The 10,557-nt window shown below is 55.2% G+C and overlaps 1 protein-coding gene across 6 annotated transcripts in view; it reads left to right on the plus strand.

The window, feature by feature from the left end:
- Positions 1-3,281: 3,281 nt before the first annotated feature.
- LOC112410324 (CMRF35-like molecule 8) overlaps positions 3,282-10,557 on the plus strand; it is a 22,776-nt gene continuing 15,500 nt past the window's right edge. The window contains exons 1-2 of one of the 6 annotated variants that reach the window (XM_024760832.1): positions 3,282-6,400; positions 10,298-10,524. In XM_024760832.1, coding sequence (XP_024616600.1) covers positions 6,345-6,400; positions 10,298-10,524 — 283 coding nt within the window. In that variant the 5' untranslated portion in view covers positions 3,282-6,344. Of the gene's footprint in view, positions 6,401-8,502; positions 8,638-8,865; positions 9,075-10,297; positions 10,525-10,557 lie in introns of those variants that run through there. The other 5 variants (XM_024760830.1, XM_024760831.1, XM_024760835.1 and 2 more) reach the window with 5 other exon arrangements.

A 10,557-nucleotide genomic window follows, 5' to 3' on the forward strand; every position in this document is an offset into this window, starting at 1 on the left:
ACCCCAGGAGTGAGCTCCGCCCACCAGCTCTGATCCCCAAGGCCACCTGGGCAGGTGGTTAAAGAATCCATCTTCCAAGGAACAGAAGCTGCAGGTAACACCCGAACACAGTGTTGTATTCCAATTGGAGGGCACAAAGGACCACAGTCCTCTTGGCCAGTTTCGGACTCACTGAGATTACAAAGGAAGTTCAGCCTTGCCCAGTAGGAGGGAAAGCCCCTACCCTGGCATTCCCGGGGTGCAAGGCGCTGAGGAAGGGTCTTTTCAGATGGCCATCCTGCCCCTGCTGTCCTAGTGGTGACCAGGGGAAAGTTTTCTGGCCACCCTTGGACGGGGCAGCAGGGAAGGGGGACTCCAGGGACAGAGTCAGGACCTCCTGGAGGAATCTTGTTTAGTTTGATGCTGACCTTGGAAGTTCCAGGTTTTATCTTTCTAAGGATCGTTCTTTACAAACTCTTTCCTCTTCCAAGTTTCAAACCCTGAAATCCTTTCCGCTGCCATAACCTCTTTACCCTCCACCTTCCCTCCCACCCTTTCCTTGGACTTACTTCCCCTCACTGGGGTTCCCCATCTCCCAGCCCCCTCCTTCCTCCAAATCCACCAGGACCCAGTCTTCCAAGAGCCCCTGGGCGAGCTCATCCTGGCAGTACAGTCTGTAACTGAGGATGCTGCCGGTCACAACCTCACCAGTGACCAAAAGGTGGTCCGAGCCACCTTACCCTGCCCCTGTTAGTCTTTTTTTTTTTTTTTTTTTTTTTTTTTTTTTTTTTTAATTGCCGTGGCTTCTCTTGTCACAGAACACAGGCTTTAGCTGCGCGGGCTTCAGTAGTTGTGGCACTCAGGCTCAGTAGTTGTGGCTCTCGGGGTCTAGAGCTCAGGCTCAGTAGTTACGGCACACGGACTTGGTTGCTCCGTGGCATGAGGGATCTTCCCGGACCAGGGCTCGAACCCGTGTCCCCTGCATTGGCAGGCGGATTCTTAACCCCTGCGCCACCAGAGAAGTCCTGTTAGTCTAATCTTAACACAGCTTTGGGAGAATCTGGGTCACCGCAGGCACAGTTATCTTTCTGTTGCTTGTGAAATGCTTTAACAAATATTTCTGATGCTCAGGGATGCAGAGGCATGCGAGTGCGGTGGCATTAAACTCTTCACTAGGACTCTAGGGCCCTCCATCACTCACCCTAATGCCCCAGACCTCTGGGAACCCAATGGGAATCCTGACACTGTCTGGGGAATGCTGGGGAGCTGCTGATCTCCATTCCCCTGTGCAGGTACCAGAGAGCTCTTTAAGCCACTCCCACTGATTTCATTTCATTCAATAAGTATCTATTGAGTTGGCCACCATGCGTAAGGCACAGTCCTATCCTGTCCTATCCTCTCTGCCACCTCTGAGCACAAGTAGAGTCCCAGGTATCCCACAAATCTTGCACAGTAATTTCCTAAACTTATCTGATTGTAGGCATCTTCTGGGGGGTCTTGTGAAAAATGAAAGATTCAGGAATTCCCTGGCAGTGCAGTGGTTAGGACTTGGTGTTTTCACTGCCGTGGCCCGGGTTCAATCCCTGGTTGGGGAACTAAGATACCACAAGCCGTGGTGAGGCCAAAAAAACACCCCCAAAATAAAAAAGACAGATTCCCAGTCCCCAGCCCTGGAGAACCCTGATGCGGGAGGTCTGAGGCGGGCCCGAGATCTGTGTTCACAGCCGGCTGGGAACAGGACAAACATCCTTCTGGAATTTTCAAGGGCTCTGTCCATCCACGTCCCAGAATATCTCCAGGAGGGCAGGGATCCAGTGGGACTGAGAAGGAGGGTGCGGGGCCCTGGGCCGCCTGTCTGTGCTGATCGCTGTGTCCGATCTGTGGCCCCTCCTCCACGCAGACCACTTGGATTTCTGCCTTGACCTCAGAATCACTTCTACCTTTTAAGGGTAATCTTTTGTGTTTTCCTGACTTTGTTTCCGTGTTTCCCCCTGGACCACAAACTCCTGGAAAGGAGAATTGTTGTATTTTTATCTTCATGTTCCCGTCTTTGGGCCCAGTTCTTGGTACAACCCAGATCTCCGTTAAATAGTTGTTAAATAAATGAGTAAATGGTGCCTGGGCATAGAGTGCCCCCTGGTGGAGCCAGAGAGCATGGCAGGATCTTGGATCTTGGCTGGAACAGTCAACCTGGAGGGACATGTCCTGGCCCTCGGGTTCAGGGCAGCCCGTCCAAGTGTGACGTCACGTGGGGCTGGGGTAGAGGTAGGGGTCCATGGACAAAGTCTGAGGGGAAGGGGTGGGCTGCGCCTTTGAAAGATGTGGCTTTCCTAGGATAGGCAGGGCTGGCCAGACAGTGAGACCCAGAGTCTACACTCTTAATCACCCTCAGCATCCATCTATCCATCCATCCATCCATCCATCTATCCATCCATCCATCCATCCATCCATCCATCCATCCATCCATCTATCCATCCATCCATCCGTCCATCCGTCCATCCATCCGTCCATCCGTCCGTCCGTCCGTCCGTCCGTCCGTCCATCCATCCATCCATCCATCTATCCATCCATCCATCCATCCATCCATCCATCCATCTATCCATCCATCCATCCATCCATTCATTTTCAGAGCCACCTTTATGGATCTGACCCTGTGGAAGGACTGGGGATGGGACACCAAATCCCCCAGTCACGTCAAGTCCCCCTGTTTGAGCCCTCTCCTTCTCGGGAACGTTTTGGTGGTCTAGGGGTTAGAGAGTGGCTCCCTGATTTGAGTTCCCCGGCAGACTTCTGTGCTTCCTCCACCTGCTCCTGGATGTGTCCAGGGTTTGTCTGAAACCTCTTTTCTCCCCCTGCAGCATTCTCTCTCCTCCCTCTCCCTCAGAGCATGATGCCATGCCAGGGCTCCACCCAGACCAGCTGAGTGTGAATCTCCAGGTGCAGTTGGGTAGGGAAAAGGGGGAGGGAGATGGAGGAAGTGCTTAGGCAAGGATGTTTTAAGAAAGCTCCCCAAGGGACTTCCCTGGTGGCGCAGTGGTTCACAATCCGCCTGCCAATGCAGGGGACATGGGTTCGAGCCCTGGTCCGGGAAGATCCCACATGCTGTGGAGCAAGTAAGCCCATGTGCCACAACTACTGAGCTCTCATGACACAACTACCGAAGTCCGCGCACCTAGAGTCTGTGCTCTGCAACAAGAGAAGCCACTGCGATGAGAAACCCACACAGCGCAAAGAAGAGTAGTCCCCGCTCTCCACAACTAGAGAAAGCCCGCGCCGCGCACAGCAACGAAGACCCAACGCAGCCAAAAATAAATTGGTTAATTTTTTTAAAAAAGCTTGAGGTATAATTGACATAGAACATTATAAAAAAATTTTAAAAAGCTCCCCGAGAGATTCTAATATGCATCCAGGGTTAAGACCCCTGCCAGCTTCTGTGTAAACAAATGTGGTGAGCGGAATTGGGAAGCCGTACCAGGATTATGCCTTTTTCTGCTTCACACCACCAGGCCCCCTCAGTGCTGTGCTATGTCTCCTACCCTCTCCCCCACGTACATACAAATATGCACTCTGCCCATGACAAGAGCTGAGCCTCCTGTTATCTAGACCTGGAAACCTCAGCAGCGTTTAAGCTTTCATCCTTGAGTCCCTGTGGCCAGAATACATCCTCAGAAAGGGCTTCCTGTCAGCAGGGAGCCTTGGGGTGGTGCAGCCCTGAACCCACATCCTTGCAGTGGAGGACATTACTGGCAGGCGAGGGCAGGGGTGTGTGAGACTCACTTCCCTGTCTCTGCTTCCCAACCGGAGGTGAGGCTGCTCCTCCCCCACACCTGCAGCCTCAGCCCCACCCCTCCTCTAGAACAGTCCAAAGGAGGCAGGAATTGGAGCAACAGCGTGCCCACATTAATGGGGCAGCTGGACCGTCCCAGGCTGGCCTGAGAGCTGGTGGTCTAGTTGGGCATCTGAGCCCCTCCTGGTCTCACTGGCTGCGAACCAGGAGCCCGAGAGACCCCGGAGCCTGAGCTCTGGCATCTGCCATCCCTCCTGGTCTGCGAGCTGGGCACCGCCCCGTTTCCTTCTCCATCCCTTCCACCCCTTCTGCTTTCATCCCCTCCTTCTCCACCACGGAGGGCCAGCCTGCCTCTCTGAAGGCCCTACATCTTCTTTCTAAGGGACTGGAGCCTTCCTCTTGCTCCTGGTCTACTGGCTGGCGGATCTGGAAGGATCAGTGCCACACACCTGGATACCCGGACAGAAGCCTCTCTACTTCCTGACTTGCAGAGACGGGAACAAAGTTACCTGCCCCAGAAAGCCGGCAGTTCTGGAAATCACCGACAGATGGCGACAGGGGCTGCCCATGGCTGGCCAGTTGCGTCTTTGCCGAGGTTCTAAGGAAAGCAACTTCTCTAGTCCCTGCTGCACTGCTTCTTGGCTGACTGACTGGTATTCCCTGGTTCCGGCCACCTTGGGAATTAGGACCAGGCCTGTTGGACCTCCCAGCACTGCCCCATAACCTGCCTGTTCCAAGGCTAGGTTTGGTCATCTGGTCCACCCCAGTTCCACTGCCCCTACTCACTCCCCTCCCCGTCACCCTGAGTCTCCGGGGGCCCTCGTGTGTCCCCTTGGGGCCAACCAGAAATGGGACAGACAAGCAGAGATGGAGCCAGGTGGGCAGACAGGAGTTGAAGCACAGAAGGCACTGGAATTCAGAGTGTGATGGAGCGGATAGGCATGGTTTGGGCACACGGAGGGTGGAGGCCTGGCCAAGGCAGTAAGTAGATCTTGCCTGCAGCTCTACCGACAAACAGCAACCGCACCCCTGCACTTAATTCCTCGCTCCCCAGGGAGAGCGAGGTACGGACACTCATCCCCTCTGTTGAAAGTTTTTTGATGACTTTATCTCTGGCACCTTGACAGCCTCTCCTGTTCCCTTTCAGTTTTGCAGGAAGGAGGCAATCAGCTCTTTGATGTAGAAGCGTTTGATCAGGAGGTGGGGGAGGGGCGGATGGGGGGGGAAACCCAAGGAGAAAGGCAGGCCTGGGTCAAGATGATGGATGGGGTCAGGGTGCGGTAGAGAGAGGGCCTTCTGGTTCCCTTCACAACGGGCTTCAACTTTGCTTTTTAAAAATTTAGGTATAACTTACCTTCCATCAAGTTTACTCCTTTTAAATGTATAATTCAATAATTTCTAGTCCATTTACAGAGTTATACAACCATTACCAGAACCCAATTTCAGAACATTTCCTCAAACTTAATATTGACATTATTTTCAGTGAATGTCTCCTTAAAGGCCCAGAATTTATGGGACTTCCCCTTCTGGGAAGGAGAGAAGGTACCTTTCCCGTAACTTGACACCGGGGTCCCGTTACCAGCCCACACCATGAATTAATATTTTTATAAATCTTGCAGCTGTCTAAAGAATAGTCCAATTTCTTGCTCTGTGTGTGTGTGTGTGTGTGTGTGTGTGTGTGTGTGTGTTGCATATCAAAAGCCTTGATTTGTTAAATGCTGTAATTTTCATTAATCCTTTTTTGGAATCTCTTCTTTGGGTAAACTACTAAGAGGCTCAGAAAACAGAAGTGGGCTAGACCTCACGGGTCTCAGGCCAGCACAGGAAAACAGAAAGATGAAGGGAACACACAGGACTCAGGGCAAGGTGAATCAGCGCTTCTGGCTCTCTCTTTCCTAACAGGCAGCACGTACAATACACAGCCTGCTGCCTTGGAACACGAATGCAGAGACCGGCTTTTCTATAGTTAGTGCTCCCCTATAATGAAGTGCTGTTAACGCTTGGCTTGCCTGCAGTGGTCCTTTGAAACACACACATTCTACCAGCTTCTGGAAATGTCTGCGAGGAGGTCGCTGTGGTGTGAGACAGATGAGCAGTGAGGTCAGGATGGTTACAGGGGTGCTGGGGGTGGGGAGGAAGCTTCTGACCTTCCTGAGGCCTTGGGAGCTGGGGTCATCTTCCGCGTGAAACTCACACGTTCAAGCCCAAGGCCAAGCGTGCCCCTCAATGTCAAATATTAGAAGTTTTTTAATGGACCACCTGCTGTTTCAAGCCCCCCCCCCCCCCCCCCCACTCTTCCTCAGCACAGGGGCAAGGGCCGCCAGGGACAGTTTTGTCTTTGCCTGGGGCGGCCCTTGGGAAGAAGGAGGAAGCAGAAGGTGGCGGTGGTGGTGGGGAGGCAGGAGGGGGACGGGTACTCCCTGGCAAGGTCATCAGTTTGGTTCCCGTGGCCTCATCATCCTGTTCACCATTGTGCCCCTGGCTCAGCAGTTTGGGCAGCTTCCACTGCCTTCTCGAAGCCGGTTCTTTCCCTGCCCCGCCCTGCCCTGTGCAGGCACCACCCTTTGAGTCATGGGTCATGGTCTGGTGGACAGAAGTTTGGGGATTACTACGGACAGACGTGGGTTCTTACAAGTAAGTTATCTCATCTTTCTGGGTTGTGAGGAGTAGAAGTGAACACATGTGCATGACGTGTGTTGAGGAAACAGGAGAGTAAGTGATGGACCAGCCCGTTGACGTCTCTGATCTCATTTTAAGCCTCCCGTGAAGGGGGCAGGGCAAGGAGGAGTGTTCTCATTTCACGGAAGGGGAAACTGACTGAACAAGGGTACCCAAAAAGCCGGAATGCAGCTCAGGGCCGGGACACAAAGGCTGGACCCTCCCCACTGTCCTGTCCCCATTGTCACAGTCAGGGGTCCCCCGGAGGCCAGCTCCCCTCACCTACCCCACACTTTCAGTCCTGCTCCCTGGAGAGATCTCAGATTATTACCTGTGATTCAGCAGAGACGCTGGAAGCCAGCGCTGAGAGAAGGCTGCCCCCTTAGACCCCTGTCCCTCTGTGCATCCCTGGGCAGCTGGGAGGGGGCTGTTTGTCCGTGGCGCTGCCGGCGCTTTCCCTTCCAGGTGTGCAGACCACTGGCCTCTGCTTGAACCTAGTTTGAGAGGTGACTTAGGAGAAGTGCACGTCTTACGTGCTCGGTTGGAGGGATTTAACGCTCACACCATTTTAAGTTCTATCCCTGTCTTCTCTCTGGGGGTGGAGTTTGGCAAGAGGATGAGAGAGAGACCTCGGCGCCCTGGCCTTCTCTGGATTGATCTCCAGTCCGGTTTCCCTTCCCCAGGACGTGCGGTGGGCATGTGAGCATGGGGCGATGGGAGTCCCGTGTGGTCCCCGCTTTCGTGAGGTCTCACAGTCTTTCCATGAAAAGGAGGGCACGCGGTGACACCTGGGCATAGGTGACCAAATACAGAAAGAGGCATTGCAGGGCACAGAGGTGAAGGAGGGGGCTCAGAGAGGCCAGAGGAAGGAGGGCGTCTTCTGCGAAGATGGCTGAGTATGGCTGTGAAAGAGTGAGTGGCAGGCATGGCGGAGGCTGAGGATGAAGGAATGGCCTTGGGGAGCCGTCCACACCCCTGCCGCTGTGGGTGACCCATCCCTGTGATGACCCTGAGGACTTCATGGCCGTCTCTTCTGCAGCGGAGCCAGGGGCAGCCCCAGAGGGACGCCACCCCACCCCCTGACCACGGGTGCCCGGTGAGCTCCGCAGGCCCCCGGTGCACCGGCTCTCGATCCCAGCTCCTCCCTGAAGGTGGAGACATTCTCTCCAGGTCCAGGTACCTGCAAGGAAGGACAGGGTCTGCGTGGAGCAGGGGCTCTGTGGACAGGAAACCTGGAGGATCCCTCCAAGGGGGGATCAGTGAGGGCTCTCAGGCCCCTGGCTGGCACTGCCAGCCCTCTGCTCACCCACAGCTTCCTCTTCCTCTCTGTCTCAACCACTGCACGTCCAGACCCAAGCAGAACAGCATGGTATGGCCGTCACGCTGGCTGTGGACGGTAGCCCTGGGACTGTGGGATGCCCCGGAACATGGGCTGCTCAAGCTACCTGGGCCCACAGAGGGTCAGGCCACGCTGGGGTAGCTTCCCTAGAGAAGGGCAGGAGGGCGAGGCGTGGGCGGTCCCGGGGAGCCCCCCAGAGAGGCAGGCCAGGCCAGGCGGGAGCTTCAGGGTTAGGCCGGGACGCTGGACTCACCCAGGCTGTGGCGGAAGGGAAACTAGATGCCCCCAATCCTCCATCCGTCCCTCCCCGCCACCCTGCCCCTGACTGCTTCTCATTTGGAGTCCGTACCTTTGCCCTACGGATCTTGCAGTGATGAAACTCCGAGCGGGTGTGTTCCACCACCACGCAAGCACTTGGAGAGTAGCAGGTGCTCAGCGGACACGGCGGCCCCCTTCCGCCATCGCCAACTAACCCAGCTGTCAGGCTCCCCTTCTCACCACCAGCCGCAGGCACCCGCTTCATCCTGCTTCTCAGCCCAGCCTCTTGGCCACAGTCGACCCACTGCAGTGGGTGAGACACTCCCTCCCTGAAGGCCCCCTGGCTTTCCTTCAAGCTCAGGAGGAAGAGGAGGCAGAGCTGACGGGGAGCTGCTGACCTTCCTGGGGTGGCGGCTCTTAGGCTGCGCTGCCGCGCCGAGGGAAGTTCCGCCGAGCAGCCCCACCCTTCAATCTTTTCTGGCCCCTCCTTACCGTTCTCGGGGCACAATGCTGCTGCCGCCGGTCTGCCCAGGGAGCCCCCATCCATCACCACGTCACCCTTGCCCGCTGGTCTCTGAACATGTGCATCCACACGGGGAACAGGACCCCAAACTTGGTGAGAGGCTCTATGGTTGCAGGGCCTCCCTCCCCCCACCCCGAGAAAGAGGGTCCAGGCCTGCAGCTGGCAGGTTTCATCTCCCCCCACCTCGTGTGCACTAATGGTCACCAGGGAGCAGTGGGGCAAGTGCCACTTGCTCAATTTTCTGATGTCATGCGGTACATTTGCATCGTTCTGTTTCTTGCTGAGGGCTTGTGGACAGGTTAGGGCGACCAGGAGGCTGTGGCGGGGATCAATTCCTCTGGCCCTTTGCTCTTTGCCGTAGTTCAAGTGTTTCTCTATCTTTTCTTTCTAAAGACAAGTGCATCCCGTAGACTATTTGTAAAGCATATGTCTCCCTAACAAATCCTATTTTCCTATCGCCTTTCATTGGAGGACAGACTTATTCCGTCGGGAAAAAAACTGGCTTGAGGATACCATTACCCCATATTCAGGTATTTTTATAATTATGATACTATTTACTTCCTCAAATTAGCTATTATTATTATTTTTTAAAATAAATTTATTTATTTCATTTATTTTATTTTTGGCTGTGTTGGGTCTTCGTTGCTGTGCGCAGGCTTTCTCTAGTTGCGGCGAGCGGGGGCTACTCTTTGTTGCGGTGCGCGGGCTTCTCACTGCAGTGGCTTCTCTTGTTGCGGAGCACGGGCTCTAGGCGCATGGGCTTCAGTAGTTGTGGCGAACGGGCTTAGCTGCTCCGCAGCATGTGGGATCTTCCCGGACCAGGGCTCGAACCCGTGTCCCTGCATCGGCATGCGCCACCAGGGAAGCCCCTAGCTATTATTATTAACATTTTACAGGAGTCACAGGTTTTGGTCAAGGTCACGCCAGCGGTACGTGGACAAGCCACAGCCTAGCTTCCTGCTTCTTCTCAGTCCGGTGCATCTGCCCCTTAACCTTGACATTCAAGACCTTGGCAATGACTTTTGGTGGTTGAACTGAAAGGTATACATTTCTGGAAACTTTAGAGCCAGAGCAGGAAGGGAAGGGCATTCTAGGGACTCCGGATGGCGGCATTCGGAGTTGCTGTCTGCAAGCCCTCAGGTGACACATTAGCCCTCTCGCGCGTTAGGACTAGTTTCCTATGCTCGTGTGGCCATTCTGTGCGAGCACTTGTCACGAGGAACATGTGTGTGTATATTTAGAGTCTGAGATCCCCAAAGGAGGGGTCCCTGCAGGCTTGCTGAGACCTGCTCTGTACTCAGCCCTGAGCTGGGTCCAGTGGGAACTGCATGGGAAGGAAGGTCACAGCCCGAGGATCTTCAGGCCAAGTGGAGGACATGTGTCCAAGACGAGCAATCATTCAGGGACTCTGGGGTCATCGTGCCAACTTGGAGGTCCAGGCCTTGAGCCGGGGGTGTTCCTGGAAGTGCTGGTCCCCAGGGCAGTTGCTCTGTGGGTGCTGTCCAGGGCCCTTGCTCCTCCCCCAGGGCGCTCACCCTGACCACCCCGACTACGGGGAAACAGAGGGAGTTACTGGCTGGATTAGGAGGGACCTTGACACTGTGGTTTGGGGGGCGGGAGGGAAGAGGAGGTGAGCTGTGGGACTGGGGAGGGTCTCTTTACTGGAAATACGTACAGAACCTGTAACACGGCCGGGGCGTCTCAGGCCCCGGTGGTCGCCTTTCTCCCTCAGTGAAGACCTCCATCTTTTCAGCAGCTCCAGGAACAGAACTGAAAAGAAGCTGAACGAGGAAGCAGCGAAGCACGAAGAAAAGCAGAAGTGGGAGCCTGGAGGCCTGACACTCCTCCTCGAGGGGGGACTGAAGCCTTGGGGCCAGCTGTGGCCTGGCGCTGTTGCACACGACATCTGTGCTGGAGAGATGGCCTGGTGGTACCAGGCCATGTGGCTGCCCCTGGCTCTGCTGCTTCTCTGGGTCCCAGGAGAGGGGCTGCGGTGGGGGGGTGGGGGGCAGG

This window comes from Neophocaena asiaeorientalis, unplaced genomic scaffold (assembly GCF_003031525.2).
Source record: "Neophocaena asiaeorientalis asiaeorientalis breed wild unplaced genomic scaffold, Neophocaena_asiaeorientalis_V1.1 scaffold30, whole genome shotgun sequence".
NCBI lineage: Eukaryota > Metazoa > Chordata > Mammalia > Artiodactyla > Phocoenidae > Neophocaena > Neophocaena asiaeorientalis.